Source organism: Oncorhynchus clarkii, chromosome 16 (assembly GCF_045791955.1).
Source record: "Oncorhynchus clarkii lewisi isolate Uvic-CL-2024 chromosome 16, UVic_Ocla_1.0, whole genome shotgun sequence".
Classification (NCBI taxonomy): Eukaryota; Metazoa; Chordata; class Actinopteri; order Salmoniformes; family Salmonidae; genus Oncorhynchus; species Oncorhynchus clarkii.
In genome coordinates, this window is record NC_092162.1 from 51,701,430 (window position 1) to 51,721,096 (window position 19,667).

The 19,667-nt window shown below is 44.8% G+C and overlaps 1 protein-coding gene across 3 annotated transcripts; it reads right to left on the reverse strand.

Moving 5' to 3' along the window:
- Positions 1-9,305: 9,305 nt before the first annotated feature.
- Positions 9,306-19,412, reverse strand: LOC139367695 (targeting protein for Xklp2-like). 3 transcript variants are annotated; one of them, XM_071105985.1, is made up of 17 exons: positions 19,335-19,412; positions 18,877-19,012; positions 18,074-18,214; positions 17,840-17,975; positions 15,878-15,964; positions 15,714-15,755; positions 15,314-15,424; positions 14,907-15,016; positions 13,898-14,043; positions 13,563-13,731; positions 13,293-13,431; positions 12,742-12,961; positions 12,233-12,499; positions 11,767-11,913; positions 11,462-11,573; positions 10,814-11,001; positions 9,825-10,133 (listed from the first exon to the last, which is right to left on the reverse strand). In XM_071105985.1, the coding sequence occupies exons 2-17, from the start codon at positions 18,989-18,991 to the stop codon at positions 10,023-10,025; spliced, it is 2,241 nt and encodes a 746-aa protein (XP_070962086.1). In that variant the 5' UTR covers positions 18,992-19,012; positions 19,335-19,412; the 3' UTR covers positions 9,825-10,022. The 3 variants fall into 3 exon arrangements, with proteins under 3 accessions (XP_070962088.1, XP_070962087.1, XP_070962086.1); XM_071105987.1 differs by lacking the exon at positions 15,714-15,755 and having other exon boundaries at positions 9,306-10,133; positions 10,814-10,980; XM_071105986.1 differs by lacking the exon at positions 15,714-15,755 and having other exon boundaries at positions 9,306-10,133.
- Positions 19,413-19,667: the final 255 nt, after the last annotated feature.

The following is a 19,667-nucleotide window of genomic DNA, read 5'->3' on the forward strand; positions in this document are numbered from 1 at the left end:
TTGTGCTTCTAGTTCCGACAATGCAGTAATAACCAACAAGTAATCTAGCTAACAATTCCAAAACTACTACCTTATAGACAGACACAAGTGTAAGGGGATAAAGAATACGTACATAAAGATATATGAATGAGTGATGGTACAGAGCGGCATAGGCAAGATACAGTAGATGGTATTGAGTACAGTATATACATATGAGATGAGTATGTAAACAAAGTGGCATAGTTAAAGTGGCTAGTGATACATGTATTACATAAAGATGCAGTAGATGACATAGAGTACAGTATATACGTATACATATGAGATGAATAATGTAGGGTATGTAAACATGATATATTTTACATCATTTCCCATCAATTCCCATTATTAAAGTGGCTGGAGTTGAGTCAGTGTGTTGGCAGCAGCCACTCAATGTTAGTGGTGGCTGTTTAACAGTCTGATGGCCTTGAGATAGAAGCTGTTTTTCAGTCTCTCGGTCCCAGCTTTGATGCACCTGTACTGACCTCGCCTTCTGGATGATAGCGGGGTGAACAGGCAGTGGCTCGGTGGTTGTTGTCCTTGATGATCTTTATGGCCTTCCTGTGACATCGGGTGGTGTAGGTGTCCTGGAGGGCAGGTAGTTTGCCCCCGGTGATGCGTTGTGCAGACCTCACTACCCTCTGGAGAGCCTTACGGTTGTGGGCGGAGCAGTTGCCGTACCAGGCGGTGATACAGCCCGACAGAATGCTCTCGATTGTGCATCTGTAGAAGTTTGTGAGTGCTTTTGGTGACAAGCCGAATCTCTTCAGCCTCCTGAGGTTGAAGAGGCGCTGCTGCGCCTTCTTCACGATGCTGTCTGTGTGGGTGGACCAATTCAGTTTGTCTGTGATGTGTACGCCGAGGAACTTAAAACTTACTAACCTCTCCACTACTGTTCCATCGATGTGGACAGGGGGGTGTTCCCTCTGCTGTTTCCTGAAGTCCACAATCATCTCCTTAGTTTTGTTGACGTTGAGTGTGAGGTTATTTTCCTGACACCACACTCCGAGGGCCCTCACCTCCTCCCTGTAGGCCGTCTCGTCGTTGTTGATAATCAAGCCTACCACTGTTGTGTCGTCCGCAAACTTGATGATTGAGTTGGAGGCGTGCGTGGCCACGCAATCGTGGGTGAACAGGGAGTACAGGAGAGGGCTCAGAACGCACCCTTGTGGGGCCCCAGTGTTGAGGATCAGCGGGGTGGAGATGTTGTTGCCTACCCTCACCACCTGGGGGCGGCCCGTCAGGAAGTCCAGTACCCAGTTGCACAGGCGGGGTCGAGACCCAGGGTTGATGACGAGCTTGGAGGGCACTATGGTGTTAAATGCCGAGCTGTAGTCGATGAACAGCATTCTCACATAGGTATTCCTCTTGACCAGATGGGTTAGGGTAGTGTGCAGTGTGGTTGAGATTGCATCGTCTGTGGACCTATTTGGGCGGTAAGCAAATTGGAGTGGGTCTAGGGTGTCAGGTAGGGTGGAGGTGATATGGTCCTTGACTAGTCTCTCAAAGCACTTCATGATGACGGAAGTGAGTGCTACGGGGCGGTAGTCGTTTAGCTCAGTTACCTTAGCTTTCTTGGGAACAGGAACAATGGTGGCCCTCTTGAAGCATGTGGGAACAACAGACTGGGATAGGGATTGATTGAATATGTCCGTAAACACACCAGCCAGCTGGTCTGCGCATGCTCTGAGGGCGCGGCTGGGGATGCCGTCTGGGCCTGCAGCCTTGCGAGGGTTGACACGTTTAAATGTTTTCCTCACGTGTCAGTGGCACTGTATTGTCCTCAAAGCGGGCAAAAAAGTTATTTAGTCTGCCTGGGAGCAAGACATCCAGTGCACTTCTGTACGTTGTAAAAGTGTTACATGGTCGCTGCCCATATCATTGCATAATGCAGAAAATACACAAGAGTTCAGGGGCCTTGCTTTAACAAAGCTAACCATTTTCACTTGTGACAATTTCTTCACCTCTTATGAACTCAGCCAGCAGCTCCTTAAGATAAAGATCACCATGGTTGGCACAGTTAGAAAGAACAAGCCTGAGCTCCCCCTTCACTCCTCGCAACAAGGGGGAGAGACCTTCTCATCAAAGTTTGCCTTCACCCCCACCAATCTAGTTTCTTACCTCCCAAAGAGGAACAAGAATGTGGTCTTCCTTAGCACACTGCACAAACGGCTGAGATCAGTGATCGTGAGTACAGGAAGCCAGCCATCATCCTGGACTACAACCACATCAAAGGAGGTGTGGACAACCTGGACAAGGTGATTGGAACTTACAGCTGCAGGAGGATGACTGCCCGCTGGCCCCTGGTCATCTTCAATAACGTCATTGATGTGTCCTCATACAATGCCTTTGTGATATGGAACAAGACCAACCCTACCTGGATGCCTGATAAGAGGAACAAGAGGGTGTTCCTGAAGCAGCTGGGCACGGCACTGGTAACCCCACACATTCAAAGAAGGGAGCGGCTCCCTCGCACAGCAGACTCTGCAGCGCTTGTGAAAGCTGTTCAGGGGGTTGAATCTTGTGCTGGTCCACCTGAGGCTGCAGCTGGGGCAGGCAAGAGGAGATGCCAATTCTGCCCCCCAAAGGACTGTAAAACAAATACTATGTGCTGCAGTAATACATCTGCAAAGTCCATGCACGCACACTTACATACTGTCCTACATGTGCTAATTAGAGTTGATTGATTTATGTTCTTCACGTTTTAGTTTTGTATCTTATTCTCGTTTATACAGCTTGTGGGTGGGGGCAATGGTTAAAATAATGGAAGACTAGTATTTTGTAGTTGAATTCCTCATTGTACAGTATATATCACTATGTTGGCAACAAAGTTCAAGACTGTTTCCCTTCAATAAAATGCTTTCAAAACGACTGCTACTTTCTTAGGCTATACAAGTGCTATCTCTTGCAAATTTTTTTTTTCACCTATGCAGTACCTTAAGCAATAATAATAATCCTCTACTTTAAAGAAAACAATGACAGGTGTGTTGTAATAAACAAGTGGTGTCCACTGATTAAACCCAGATATTAAAAGTTTGATGAATGACAGGTTGTTTCTTCATACAAATTAGATTTGGTGTTTAAAATTAAATTAATCTGCTTTATTTGAGGGGTTTAGTGAAAGGTCATTTTTGACCCTTAGGACAAGGAGAATATACAGAATGTTTAGACTGTACAAGGGTTAATTGACGCCCCATAAACATAAACGGACATATACCAGGAGCTGTGCCCGGCCGGCCACGTCCGTCGACTCATCCAGCTGTGACACTTACAATTCACTGGCTTGTACGCGAAGCAGTAATTGTTTCAAAACATCTCCTGCCATGTCACTGAAGTGTCATGAAACAGTGTTTGATGAAGACAGTTTGTATAGTTTTTTGGGCATCCCCCCCTGCATTGTCCCAGCCATATCCGCAGCAGCAGGAAGAATTAAGTCCTCCACAATACTATGGAGCTTGTCTGTTCTAGCCACTCGGTAACTCACCCTGTGAAGACGCTTCTAGCCCCTTACTAGCGGTATCTGCAGGAATGGCCACTAGACCCGTTGCCAATTTAATAATTTCTCTACCACAAGTCGGTCATTAAGTTGGCTGTATGTCCAACCGGTCTCAACCGCAGAGCACGTCTATGGCGTCATGTGGGCGATCTGTTTTCTGATGTCCTCCCATGGTGGAGGTGGGGTTATGGTATGGGCAGGCATAAGTTACGGACACAATTGCATTAGTGATGGCACAGTCAACGAACAAAACTACCGTGACAAGATCCCGAGGCCCATTTCTTAATGCACTGTATATCTGTGACCAGACGCATATCTGTATTCCCAGTCATGTGAAATCCATAGATTAGGACCTTGTGAATACATTTAATTTGACTAATTTGCTCATGAACAGTAACTCATTAAAAAAAATCTATGACATTGTTGCTTTTTAAAATCTGGTTTAGTATGCAGATATTACTTCAAAAGATAGTAAGGATGTCAATTCTGGTGTATGAACCAAATCTTTACTTTTAATGTAGTAAAAACTTTATTATACATAATTGAAATTGGACAGTAAATCAGAACAAACAAGTACAATTAAGATGGGAATGAGAAGTTAGGATTAGAAGTAGTTACTTCGCTATACAATAACACGTTTGTGAATTGTCCCATAATAGCGTTACACGTCGCCTAGTAGAAAGGGGTCAGAAGCAAATTTTCAAAACTTGTTCTTGACAATATATTACTTCCAAATTGAGCACAAAAGTATCTTATGTTCAGTTGCAGGCGGTTCTCCAAAAGCAAACGAATATTCAGAAAGATTACAACGCATGTATTTTACATCACGCAAGAAATGCCTTGTGTAGAACTACGTGGCCACGTCACATAGAAATGTGTCGTTCCATCTGAGGCTAGGAACTGCATGTCTGGTAGCTAAAATGGCAAGGGAACTCCTCACTAAGGGCAAAACGTAGGATTTCACCAGCTCTTGGGATTATTATTTTTTGTTAAAAACCACCTGCAACTGAAAACGTGTCAAACGTACTTTTCTGAATCAAGGATGATGAAAGTATAGACAAGAACAGGTTGAGAAAATCCACTCTCACATAGGTACGTGGTTGCAAAGGGCATCAGTGTCTTAACAGCGCGACTTTCCAAGGCAGGAAACTCTGAGCTCAGCCCTATCCAGAAATTTTTCAATTCAGTTTTCACAGAACCGCTTGTTGCAATTTCGATGAGGCTCTCTTGTTCAGATATCAGTAAGTGGACTGGAGGCAGGGCATGAAAGGGATAACAAATCCAGTTGTTTGTGTTGTCCATTTTGGGAAAGTACCTGCGTAATTGAGCACCCAGCTCACTCAGGTGCTTCGCTATATCACATTGACATTGTCCGTGAGCTAAGTTAATTTGCACACAAAAAATCATGCAACGATGAAAAGACCTGTATGTTGTCCTTGTTAATACAGACAGAAAAGAGCTCCAACTTCTTAATCATAGCCTCAATTTTGTCCCGTACATTGAATATAGTTGCGGAGAGTCCCTGTAATCCAAGATTCAGATCATTCAGGCAAGTAAAAACATCACCCAGTTAGGCCAGTGGTGTGAGAAACTCGTCATCATGTAAGCAGACAGATAGGTCAAAATTATGGTCAATAAAGAAAACTTTAAGCTCGTCTCTCAATTCTTTAAAAACGTGTCAATACTTTGCCCCTTGATAAAATCAAATCAAATCAAATTTTATTTGTCACATACACATGGTTAGCAGATGTTAATGCGAGTGTAGCGAAATGCTTGTGCTTCTAGTTCCGACAATGCAGTAATAACCAACAAGTAATCTAGCTAACAATTCCAAAACTACTACCTTATAGACAGACACAAGTGTAAGGGGATAAAGAATATGTACATAAAGATATATGAATGAGTGATGGTACAGAGCGGCATAGGCAAGATACAGTAGATGGTATTGAGTACAGTATATACATATGAGATGAGTATGTAAACAAAGTGGCATAGTTAAAGTGGCTAGTGATACATGTATTACATAAAGATGCAGTAGATGACATAGAGTACAGTATATACGTATACATATGAGATGAATAATGTAGGGTATGTAAACATGATATATTTTACATCATTTCCCATCAATTCCCATTATTAAAGTGGCTGGAGTTGAGTCAGTGTGTTGGCAGCAGCCACTCAATGTTAGTGGTGGCTGTTTAACAGTCTGATGGCCTTGAGATAGAAGCTGTTTTTCAGTCTCTCGGTCCCAGCTTTGATGCACCTGTACTGACCTCGCCTTCTGGATGATAGCGGGGTGAACAGGCAGTGGCTCGGTGGTTGTTGTCCTTGATGATCTTTATGGCCTTCCTGTGACATCGGGTGGTGTAGGTGTCCTGGAGGGCAGGTAGTTTGCCCCCGGTGATGCGTTGTGCAGACCTCACTACCCTCTGGAGAGCCTTACGGTTGTGGGCGGAGCAGTTGCCGTACCAGGCGGTGATACAGCCCGACAGAATGCTCTCGATTGTGCATCTGTAGAAGTTTGTGAGTGCTTTTGGTGACAAGCCGAATCTCTTCAGCCTCCTGAGGTTGAAGAGGCGCTGCTGCGCCTTCTTCACGATGCTGTCTGTGTGGGTGGACCAATTCAGTTTGTCTGTGATGTGTACGCCGAGGAACTTAAAACTTACTAACCTCTCCACTACTGTTCCATCGATGTGGACAGGGGGGTGTTCCCTCTGCTGTTTCCTGAAGTCCACAATCATCTCCTTAGTTTTGTTGACGTTGAGTGTGAGGTTATTTTCCTGACACCACACTCCGAGGGCCCTCACCTCCTCCCTGTAGGCCGTCTCGTCGTTGTTGATAATCAAGCCTACCACTGTTGTGTCGTCCGCAAACTTGATGATTGAGTTGGAGGCGTGCGTGGCCACGCAATCGTGGGTGAACAGGGAGTACAGGAGAGGGCTCAGAACGCACCCTTGTGGGGCCCCAGTGTTGAGGATCAGCGGGGTGGAGATGTTGTTGCCTACCCTCACCACCTGGGGGCGGCCCGTCAGGAAGTCCAGTACCCAGTTGCACAGGCGGGGTCGAGACCCAGGGTTGATGACGAGCTTGGAGGGCACTATGGTGTTAAATGCCGAGCTGTAGTCGATGAACAGCATTCTCACATAGGTATTCCTCTTGACCAGATGGGTTAGGGTAGTGTGCAGTGTGGTTGAGATTGCATCGTCTGTGGACCTATTTGGGCGGTAAGCAAATTGGAGTGGGTCTAGGGTGTCAGGTAGGGTGGAGGTGATATGGTCCTTGACTAGTCTCTCAAAGCACTTCATGATGACGGAAGTGAGTGCTACGGGGCGGTAGTCGTTTAGCTCAGTTACCTTAGCTTTCTTGGGAACAGGAACAATGGTGGCCCTCTTGAAGCATGTGGGAACAACAGACTGGGATAGGGATTGATTGAATATGTCCGTAAACACACCAGCCAGCTGGTCTGCGCATGCTCTGAGGGCGCGGCTGGGGATGCCATCTGGGCCTGCAGCCTTGCGAGGGTTGACACGTTTAAATGTTTTCCTCACGTGTCAGTGGCACTGTATTGTCCTCAAAGCGGGCAAAAAAGTTATTTAGTCTGCCTGGGAGCAAGACATCCAGTGCACTTCTGTACGTTGTAAAAGTGTTACATGGTCGCTGCCCATATCATTGCATAATGCAGAAAATACACAAGAGTTCAGGGGCCTTGCTTTAACAAAGCTAACCATTTTCACTTGTGACAATTTCTTCACCTCTTATGAACTCAGCCAGCAGCTCCTTAAGATAAAGATCACCATGGTTGGCACAGTTAGAAAGAACAAGCCTGAGCTCCCCCTTCACTCCTCGCAACAAGGGGGAGAGACCTTCTCATCAAAGTTTGCCTTCACCCCCACCAATCTAGTTTCTTACCTCCCAAAGAGGAACAAGAATGTGGTCTTCCTTAGCACACTGCACAAACGGCTGAGATCAGTGATCGTGAGTACAGGAAGCCAGCCATCATCCTGGACTACAACCACATCAAAGGAGGTGTGGACAACCTGGACAAGGTGATTGGAACTTACAGCTGCAGGAGGATGACTGCCCGCTGGCCCCTGGTCATCTTCAATAACGTCATTGATGTGTCCTCATACAATGCCTTTGTGATATGGAACAAGACCAACCCTACCTGGATGCCTGATAAGAGGAACAAGAGGGTGTTCCTGAAGCAGCTGGGCACGGCACTGGTAACCCCACACATTCAAAGAAGGGAGCGGCTCCCTCGCACAGCAGACTCTGCAGCGCTTGTGAAAGCTGTTCAGGGGGTTGAATCTTGTGCTGGTCCACCTGAGGCTGCAGCTGGGGCAGGCAAGAGGAGATGCCAATTCTGCCCCCCAAAGGACTGTAAAACAAATACTATGTGCTGCAGTAATACATCTGCAAAGTCCATGCACGCACACTTACATACTGTCCTACATGTGCTAATTAGAGTTGATTGATTTATGTTCTTCACGTTTTAGTTTTGTATCTTATTCTCGTTTATACAGCTTGTGGGTGGGGGCAATGGTTAAAATAATGGAAGACTAGTATTTTGTAGTTGAATTCCTCATTGTACAGTATATATCACTATGTTGGCAACAAAGTTCAAGACTGTTTCCCTTCAATAAAATGCTTTCAAAACGACTGCTACTTTCTTAGGCTATACAAGTGCTATCTCTTGCAAAAAAATGTTTACACCTATGCAGTACCTTAAGCAATAATAATAATCCTCTACTTTAAAGAAAACAATGACAGGTGTGTTGTAATAAACAAGTGGTGTCCACTGATTAAACCCAGATATTAAAAGTTTGATGAATGACAGGTTGTTTCTTCATACAAATTAGATTTGGTGTTTAAAATTAAATTAATCTGCTTTATTTGAGGGGTTTAGTGAAAGGTCATTTTTGACCCTTAGGACAAGGAGAATATACAGAATGTTTAGACTGTACAAGGGTTAATTGACACCCCATAAACATAAACGGACATATACCAGGAGCTGTGCCCGGCCGGCCACGTCCGTCGACTCATCCAGCTGTGACACTTACAATTCACTGGCTTGTACGCGAAGCAGTAATTGTTTCAAAACATCTCCTGCCATGTCACTGAAGTGTCATGAAACAGTGTTTGATGAAGACAGTTTGTATAGTTTTTTGGGCATCCCCCCCTGCATTGTCCCAGCCATATCCGCAGCAGCAGGAAGAATTAAGTCCTCCACAATACTATGGAGCTTGTCTGTTCTAGCCACTCGGTAACTCACCCTGTGAAGACGCTTCTAGCCCCTTACTAGCGGTATCTGCAGGAATGGCCACTAGACCCGTTGCCAATTTAATAATTTCTCTACCACAAGTCGGTCATTAAGTTGGCTGTATGTCCAACCGGTCTCAACCGCAGAGCACGTCTATGGCGTCATGTGGGCGATCTGTTTTCTGATGTCCTCCCATGGTGGAGGTGGGGTTATGGTATGGGCAGGCATAAGTTACGGACACAATTGCATTAGTGATGGCACAGTCAACGAACAAAACTACCGTGACAAGATCCCGAGGCCCATTTCTTAATGCACTGTATATCTGTGACCAGACGCATATCTGTATTCCCAGTCATGTGAAATCCATAGATTAGGACCTTGTGAATACATTTAATTTGACTAATTTGCTCATGAACAGTAACTCATTAAAAAAAATCTATGACATTGTTGCTTTTTAAAATCTGGTTTAGTATGCAGATATTACTTCAAAAGATAGTAAGGATGTCAATTCTGGTGTATGAACCAAATCTTTACTTTTAATGTAGTAAAAACTTTATTATACATAATTGAAATTGGACAGTAAATCAGAACAAACAAGTACAATTAAGATGGGAATGAGAAGTTAGGATTAGAAGTAGTTACTTCGCTATACAATAACACGTTTGTGAATTGTCCCATAATAGCGTTACACGTCGCCTAGTAGAAAGGGGTCAGAAGCAAATTTTCAAAACTTGTTCTTGACAATATATTACTTCCAAATTGAGCACAAAAGTATCTTATGTTCAGTTGCAGGCGGTTCTCCAAAAGCAAGCGAATATTCAGAAAGATTACAACGCATGTATTTTACATCACGCAAGAAATGCCTTGTGTAGAACTACGTGGCCACGTCACATAGAAATGTGTCGTTCCATCTGAGGCTAGGAACTGCATGTCTGGTAGCTAAAATGGCAAGGGAACTCCTCACTAAGGGCAAAACGTAGGATTTCACCAGCTCTTGGGATTATTATTTTTTGTTAAAAACCACCTGCAACTGAAAACGTGTCAAACGTACTTTTCTGAATCAAGGATGATGAAAGTATAGACAAGAACAGGTTGAGAAAATGGATTCAGACCCTTTCGACAAGTCAAGGTATAACACTAGTGGACAAATTCACAACCGCAGTTAATGTACAGCTACAAACTAATTATAAAGGCAGACTAACTAAATGGAGCACAGAGATATATACACACACAAAATCTTTCCCTCAGCCATTACATGCGGAAACGGTCAGAAAAGTTGGGGGACTGGGGCACAGTGAGTGTGACGTCGCTCTTCTTCAGCTCCAGCAGTTTGTAGCGTCTGATGGGCTGGGCTTTGTGGACCTGAGGGACAGAGGGGACAATAAGACGCAGTTCAAACACCCACGCACCCATTTACATCAAGGTCCAAGCAGGGCTTCTGCTCCAACAAGTCAAACATTAACACCTAATTCAACTATATCAAAGGGCCGAAAGGGTAATTAATTAGTTGTATCAGGTGTGTTGGTGCTGGAGCAGACACCAGAGACGTATTAATTAGGGTAAACATTTAGTAACAGACAATTGTTTCATGCAGAGGTTCAGGTAGTCCCTCCTAGATTTTACCCTAGCTTGTGCCCAAGGAATAATACCCAGGAGTGTGTGCTGGAACAAAAGCCAGCAGCCCAGGTAAAGAAAATGATTCATTTCAATAGCTCTGGTTTATAAAATGGTCTATGGACACCAAGTGTTACCATGCTGCAACAATTTTTTCCTTCTGTTTGGATTCCCATTAGCCATTTTACTCTAAGTTGGACTAGTAACCGGAAGGTTGCAAGATCAAATCCCCGAGCCGACAAGGTAAAAATCTGTTGTCCTGCCCCTGAACAGGCAGTTAACCCACTCTTCCTAGGCCATCATTGAAAATAAGAATTTGTTTTTACCCAACTTGCCTAGTTAAATAAGTGTAAAATAAAAGTTATTGTAAGTGCATAACCAACTTTTGGGGGGGGGGGGGGGGGCTGGTCTAAGGTTTCCGTAGTTACCTGCTCTTGGCGTAGCCTGGCCATTTTCTCCTTCTCGCACTCCTCCAGCTCCATCCGCTGCGCCTCCTCCACACGAGCCCTCATCGCCTCCTTTTCGCTCACCGCCCGCTCAAACTCCAGCCGCTCCTTGGCACGGCGCTCTGTGGATAGCTGGAAGACCTCTGGAACTACGGAATTATTAATGTCTTCTAAAAGAGTGCCAAGGAAAAGGGGTTGAAATAGAAAGAGGGTGGGGGTGAAAAGGGTTTGGGTGGTGAGGTGTTCTCAAAAGGTGGGAGAAATTGGAAAGGAGAAGGTGGGAAGCAAAAAGAAAAGGGTTAGGGGTGCAGAAGCCAAGCTCAGTGTTTCCCAAACAAAGCCCATGTAAGGGAGTAGGCAACCCTGATCCAGCAATTAGAGACTTAAGAAAAACAAGACAGTTATTCGTAGTGGTGGAAGAAATATGCTCCAGTTCAACTGATACGTGGGTAATGATCCAACAGAACTGCTCAGGGTGACAAATTGTTGGAATCCCTTAAATAAAATAAAAAATGGTGGAAACATTTCAGGTGTTGAATAAAGAAGTCTAACAGGTTCAGGACCAGGGTTGTCCATGGCCACCATAGTGCAGAAAGCAGAGGTGCGCAAGGCAGTTGTGGTCATACGTACCCAGGACTGAGCGGTTCTCTTTCTTGGGCATGAACGGCTCTTTGTGAATTGCCGTGTTTGGTCGAGCTTTGAAGGTGGCTGCCTCTGCCTGGTGCTTCTGTTCCTCCTTCATCTGAGAACAAAACAGAGGAAATACTGTATGGGGGGCAGGGAATAGGATTTTGTACTATTTGTTGTAAACATGCATACTCTGGTGCCAGAATCAAACAATTAGTTATTCCTTGTACTGTATACGGTCAAAGTATGAAAGCAACAGCATGACGTTTCAAACAGAAGGTCATGAATTCAATAAAGGTTTGTCTTACCATCTGCTCCCAGCGGTCATTCTTGGCGGCTCCCCGCTCATCGAGGAGCAGCTTGAAGGGCTCAGGCTTGGTGGGCTCAGCCACCTTTTTCTCTGGCAGGACCACCGCATGGAAGTCTGGCAGTGGCTGGGCCTTGAACTTTGGCGCCTGAGGGGTTAAGAACATTAAATAATTAACAGACAACCATTTAGGCTATATTGTCAGACCAACACCTAGTTAGGACAACATTTCCTAGCTCTACAACTTGCAGCAAAAGGCTATGATTCTTTATCCCAAACAAATGATTGAGAAGTCTTACAAAGAGTTCAAAAATAAAAACCTTTCTCACCGCCATCTAATGACAGGCAACTGCACCTGTAATGCCATTAGTGGCATCATTCATCAGGTCTACCCATATTGATAGAATGTAAGGCAAATGATACACGAGGAGAAATCTGAACAATTTTAAGGCAGTTAATGGGGCTACCTCCTCGTGCCTCAGCTCCTCCAGCCGCTTCTCTTTCAGCACCTGCCTCTCACGCTCCCGCTCTTCAAAGGAGAAGGGGCACACCTCCACCTGGGTCTTGTCCTGGAGCTTAGGCAGAAAGGGCAGGCCAAAGTGGGGCACAGCATGGGCCTTGAGCGGGGCTGGGGGTTTCACCACCTCCACTTTTCTGTCTATGCACTTCCTCTTCAGGGCCCATGCAGGGGACTCTGGAACAGTGGGACACTGCACCTTCTTTTCCGGGACACCCTGTGAACCAAAAGGTGTGGGTAGACCATTAATAACAGAGCCATCACATCTTATATACAGTCAGTGTTACACCAGTGCTAGAACGCTTTAAATAGATAGTATGGAACGCCTCATACTACTAGCCTGGGTGCACTTCTTCGGTTCTCCTTTGCTTAAAGAGCAGACATGAAACAAACTACAACCAATCCAGTGTAAAAAGTCATGACAATCCAGTAAAAACATGTTGGTTGTGTAGCACTCACCACCACCTCCTCTAGGATCCTGACAGGCAGCGGGCGGGAGTGGAAGGTGTGCTGCTCCTCAGGCTCATCTGGCTTCTTGCTGGCTTGCCGCTCCGCAAGTCTCTTGTCCATGTGCATATGGAATGCCTCTGGGTGCGTGGACTCCTTCACAGTAGGCTTCTTGGGGTTCAGTGCCCCCTCCAGGATCTTCCTGTTCAGCACCAGGGCCTTGAACTTAAACCTGGAATATACAGGACAGGGGTGGATTAATTTATTAAAATGACAGTGTTCTGAACATTGCAAATAGCAATAGAATAAGTAGAGACAATTCCCTAGTCGAACAATCATATTGGTTCTACACAATGTATTACTATCTGAAAGTTCTGTCCTTCTGAACAGGCCTCAAGCTGAAGGTTGTTGGACTATGGATGAGCTGGAGCACCAGTAAACATTTTTGGCTTTGTTCAAGTCTCATTGGGAGTACACACAGGTAAAAGTAACCCAACAGTCTAATAACTACTATGCAGAGGGTAGAAGGATAGAGTGTGAAGAAGCCATAAGTGTGGATTCACTGTTGGAGTTTCTGGAGCTCCTCGGCCTCCAGTTCAGCGCTGCTCTTGACCGCCGTGGGACGGCTCCTCTGTCGGGTCATCAGCTGAGGGGTGTGAGGGTGGGTGATCTTAAGCTGCTCACTCTTCACAGGCGACGGGCCTGAAGGAGATGATAGATTGTAATTTGTTGCCACCCCCCTCCCCAACATCACACTTCTCATGAATCCCAGCCATGCTATGTGAAAGCCACTCATCTGTAATGTACAACAATGCCAAAGCTACCATACGCACCCCTCTCTTGGCTCTGTCGACTACGAAGGTGGTAGCGGGTCGGAGTCCGTTTCTGGAACAGTTCGACCTGTTGGGCCATGGGCATGAAGGGGACAGGGTCCTCCACCTTCTTGCTGCCAGTGGACAGGTTGAAGGGCTTGGGAACAGTGGCACCCTTTGGTGCCTTGGTCTGAGAAGGAAATAATTCAGGAGATGAATTAAAATAAACAAATAATCCAAAATATGTCTGGTGAATTAACAACCTAGGTAAGTGGAAAATCATATATTTGTTTGTGTGAACCATCCTTTTAACAGCCATAGCAGCGATGTGGCCAAACAGAAGGCTAGCTACTTACGGGGGAGGACGGGTGCTTGCGGAGCTGAGCAGTGAAGTCCACCTCCCTGTGGGTTGATGCAGTGCCCGCCTTGACGCGTCCATCTGTGCTGAAGTTGAACTCTTTGGGTACGGTGGTGGCCAAAGCCAGCTTCTTAGGGAGCTGACCTGAATGACAAGATGAAATCCCTCTTAATAACAACTTCCTCGGGATAGGGGGGCAGCATTTTCACTTTTGGTTAAATAGCGTGCCCAAATTCAACTTCCTGCTACTCATCCCCAGAATATAAAGATACACATATTAGTAGATTGGGATAGAAAACACCCAGAAGTTTCTAAAACTGTTTGAATCATGTCTGAGTATAACAGAACTTATGTAGCAGGCAAAACCCAGAGGACAAACCATTCAGATAATTTTTTTCAATTAGTTTATTGGGAAAACAGATTTCTAAGGGTATGTGTTTACAGTTCCCACCAAAAGTAGTTTGAAATGTTTTGGCAAAGTTTACAAGTAACTTTTGAGATGTTTTGTAGTGACATTGCGCAAATTGGAAGCTGTGTTTTTCTGGATCAAACCCGCCAAATAAATGGACATTTTGGATATATTGCGACGGAATTAATCGAACAAAAGGACCATTTGTGGTGTTTATAGGACATATTGGAGTGCCAACAAAAGAAGCTCGTCAAAGGTAAAGCATGATTTATATTTTATTTATGCGTTGTGTCGCACCTGCAGGGTTGAAATAAGGCTACTCTTTGTTTACTGTTGTGCCATCAGATAATAGCATCTTATGCTTTCGCTGAAAAGCCTTTTTGAAATCTGACATGTTGGCTGGATTCACAAGTGTAGCTTTAATTTGGTGTCTTACAAGTGTGATTTAATGAAAGTTAGATTTTTATAGTCTTATTTTGCGCTCTGCATTTTCCCTGGCTACTGGCCAAGTGGGATGCAAGCATCCCGCCTATCCCAGAGAGGTTTTAAGTCAGGAAGACTTGCAACGCTTCACTCGTAGTAAGAAAGGGTTACTTACTGCCTGCCAAGGCTGCCCTGTAGCTGGCCATGTTCCTCTTCCGCTTGTCAGCCACCTCCTTCTGAAGAGTCTTGATGGTCACCATCTCCTGCTGCTCAGAGCTCTTATGCCTGGGTGAACACACAATCTAGGGATATTAACCTTCAAAGGCAGTATTCTACAATCCTGGTCCTAGAGAACTACTGGTTGTGGAGGCTTTTGTCCTAGCCATATGTGCAAACACTTGGTTAGTTGCATAAGGTGTTAATGCTAGGGCTATAACACTGTTGGATGTGCCCAGGGAAATGTAAACTCAAATTCCTTAACGTAGCCATGGACGAAAGGACTGACAGGCTTGTCGGCACCAATGTCAGGTCATGGTGCCTCCCTGGCTAATTGCTGAATCCATTAGAGATAGAATGCCTTACTGTGTGGTGTTTGCGGCAGCTGCAGCGGGCCGGGCCTGGTTGGCTGCTCTGGGGTTGAGTCGCACACTAGAACGGACACCACCACTGCGTCTGGGGGGTAGTAATAAGCTCCTGGGAAACAGACAAACCAAGACAGTCGGGTTACTTTTCTCCACAAGACAATTGGTCAAGGTTAATTATTAAACAGTCCTTACATACACTAAAAGCGTATTCCATGCAAAGGGGACAAAACTCTATCTGCATGTGGAAAAGCAATACATTGGCACAGTCACTGTTGACCAACAGCCAATGTTTGTTTATAATTCCAATCACAAAAATGAAGAGTTTTGACCATGCCGAAATAGCACCCCCTAAACATTTTCACCATGGTGGAAAGGGGGAAGACCCTCCAGTTGTTTACCTTTGACGTGGGCGAAAGGTTCTTACAGCAGTTGGGTTTGAGCTGTAAACAGTTAGACTGATGACTACCATGATTACATCCAGGGCTGGATTTAATAATCCTAGGCACAAAGCTGCTCATGATAACAATAGACAGGTGGCAGGATAGTGCAAATGTTTACAGACCTTTTCAGCTTCTTAACAGGTGGTGCAGCTTCAGGGGCCGTGTGCTGTCCTTCCTCATTGCTGGCTGCATCTTTGCGTTTTAACACCCTTCAGTGAAGAAACAGGATTGCCACTTGGAAGCATACAGTTGGTTGGTCTAATGCTGACTAGTTACAGTGAGGGAAAAAGTATTTGATCCCCTGCTGATTTTGTACGTCTGCCCACGGACAAAGAAATGATCAGTATATAATTTTAATGGTAGGTTTATTTGAACAGCGAGAGAACAAAAATCCAGAAAAACACCAGTCAAAAAAGTTAAATTGATTTGCATTTTAATGAGGGAAATAGGCATTTGACCCCCTCTCAAATCAGAAAGATTTCTGGCTCCCAGGTGTCTTTTATACAGGTAACGAGCTGAGATTAGGAGCACACTTAAAGGGAGTGCTCCTAATCTCAGTTTGTTACCTGCATAAAAGACACCTGTCCACAGAAGCAATCAAGATTCCAAACTCTCCACCATGGCCAAGACCAAAGAGCTCTAAGGATGTCAGGGACAGGATTGTAGACCTACACAAGGCTGAAATGGGCTATAAGACCATCGCTAAGCAGTTTGGTGAGAAGGTGACAACAGTTGGTGAGATTATTCGCAAATGGAAGAAACACAAAAGAACTGTCAATCTCCCTCGGCCTGGGGCTCCATGCAAGATCTCATCTCATGGAGTTGCAATGATCATGAGAACGGTGAGGAATCAGCCCAGAACTACATGGGAGGATCTTGTCAATGATCAAGGCAGCTGGGACCATAGTCACCAAGAAAACAATTGGTAACACACTACGCCGTGAAGGACTGAAATCCTGCAGCCCCGCAAGATCCCCCTGCTCAAGAAAGCACATATACATTCCCATCTGAAGTTTGCCAATGAACATCTGAATGATTCAGAGGACAACTGGGTGAAAGTGTTGCCGTCAGACCAAAATGGAGCTCTTTGGCATCAACTCAACTCGCCGTGTTTGGAGGAGTCGGAATGATGCCTGTGGCCCCAAGAACACCACCCCCACCGTCAGATATGGAGATGGAAAAATTCTGCTTTGGGGGTGTTTTTCTGCTAAGGGGACAGGACAACTTCACCGCATCAAAGGGATGATGGACAGGGCCATGTACCGTCAAATCTTGGGTGAGAACCTCATTCCCTTAGCAAGGGCATTGAAAAGGGGTCGTGGATGGGTATTCCAGCATGACAATGACCCAAAACACACAGCCAAGGCAACAAAGGAGTGGCTCAAGAAGAAGCACATTAAGGTCCTGGAGTGGCCTAGCCAGTCTCCAGACCGTAATGCCATAGAAAATCTGTGGAGGGAGCTGAAGGTTCAAGTTGCCAAACTTCAGCCTTGAAACCTCAATGACTTAGAGAAGATCTGCAAAGAGGAGTGGGACAAAATACCTCCTGAGATGTGTGCAAACCTGGTGGCCAACTACAAGAAACCTCTGATTTCCAACCAGGGTTTTGCCACCAAGTACTAAGTCATGTTTTGCAGAGGGGTCAAATATTTCCCGCATTAAAATGCAAATCAATCTATAACATTTGACATGCGTTTCCTGGAATTTTTGTTATTCTGTCTCACTGTTCAAATAAACCTACCACTAAAAGTATTTGTCAGTGGGCAAATGTACATAATCAGCAGGGTATCAAATACTTTCCCCCCTCACTGTCAGTCAAAGACAACTAGAACTTTATTCCTGGACTGGTCTACAGCTAAACAGGCAGAAGCTTGTTTTGGAACAGAGACAATACATCAGAGTAAACCTTTTTATCCATGTGATCTTTCCTTTTAACTTTTGCAATAAACAAAATATTCTGAACACCCATAAATGTAGCAGGACGAAAGCTGCAATAAATGATCTATGGGGTTGTGAAAACTCAATGTGGAGCCTCACAGAACTCTCAAACAAGATGTTAGCTAAATGTTCTAGAAACAAAATACCTGTGTGTTCGGGCAGGCGGTCCCTTCTTTGGTGGGGCAGCTACCGGTGCTGGCCTATTTCCCCAGGATGTGACAATGTTGGAGTACGTGCTCTGAGCACCTGCTGTGGCGGGTACTGAGGACGTGCTTGGGGCTTCTATTGTGGAAACATGAGTAATTAGCACATTACACAATAGTCAGTCAACTTGTGAATGTATCTGGCCTAGATAGATCACAACTGTCTAAAGTACCAACCCGAGTCTGAGTTCTCTTTCACCCTGGGAGAGACAATCGCCCTGGGCAAGTGTGCTTTGGGGGTTGCACCAAATGGTATGTTGTTTCTGTTTGGGGTGGCAAGATGGCCAAACAGTCTCCCATCCTGGCCAGCACATTGGTCTGCAGAGCATAAAATGATTCAGGAATACATTGTGGATATTCAAGAATTTGGCAAGTTTGCCACTTCAAAAGCATGTAGTCAGGCCCCCATTGGAGCATGCTGACAAACATTGAAATACATGCATTCATCCCAGGAAGCACCATTCTTACTAGCCTGGAGACCTGCAGTTGAACTGCATTCGGTCAGCTAAAGTTCTCTCTCAAGACCTCTACAAGCCAGTATATTGGATAAAATGGTTAACTTAATTGACTGAAGTACTTGCAGTTGGTCCTTCTACAGGTAGGATTGTGAGACCATATTTCCACCAGAAAGTGAAATTAATTACATAAACGTTTCAAAGCCTGGTAGGTCATTAAGACTGCGATCACCTGAAGCATGTGCAGGAGCTCTACACCCATGAGTGAGTCTCCTGCATGCATTTTAATATTGTGCTCACTGTCTCATTCCTACCTGAAAAAAGGACCAAACACACGCAAAACAGGTAAAGTGCAAATATAATTTTATTCAACTTTGACTTGAAGTCGTTAGAAGAAACGTTCCTGAGCCAAACGATCACTTGTGCCCTCACATTTTTAATTTCATTGAATTCTACTTAAGGCCACCGTAGAATTAAATGACATTCAAAATATTGTTCACAAGCACAGGTTGCTAACCATCTTACCAAACCAAATATCTGCGTTGTCCTCCGTATCCAATGCTTGGAAATCAATGACATGTGACGGTGCATCGAATTCGTAGTGACTAGCCGATTCACTCTGCGCCATCTCAGCATCCATCACCGCACCTATTGTCTCCACCTAAACAAGCAGATAAGATGCATGTTGTGAGTTGTTCAAATGGGGCTATCCAAGTTAGTTAGCTTAGGTTATTCATTCACAAACACATTTAACTGCGTAGCGACAAAATATACGTTATTACAGTAAACACGCGAGAGCTATATAAAATCCAAATTAACACCAGAAATGATGTATTGAAGTTAGCTATGAAACGTAATGTTAGTTAGCATTAGTCGACCAGGTAACGTTAGCTAGCTATTGTAAGTTTACTGTTGATCAAAATTCTCTCGGTAAATTCGATACAAAAGAGATGTCCATTCAAATACAAAATATTAGAACGTACCTCTTAAACACAACCAACGCGTAATGGAAATCGAGTGAGCAGTCAGCTGAACTGCAACGTCGCGAGCGCAAAATAACAAATGAGGGTTGGCGTAACCGTTTAAAGTTTCTCGCCATTTGAACCAGCCAATCAACAGCCTCGTCCAGATCAATCGGTTTTTCCATTGGCTTCCGGTTGTCGACGTCACACTCAAGTTATATTTCCTGTCACGTGAGGAGTTTCTGTAACTTTTGTATTTATTTAACAAGGCAAGTTAGTTAAGAACAAATTCTTATTTTCAAAGACGGTTTAGGAACAGTGGGTTAACTACCTTGTTCAGGGGCAGAACGACAG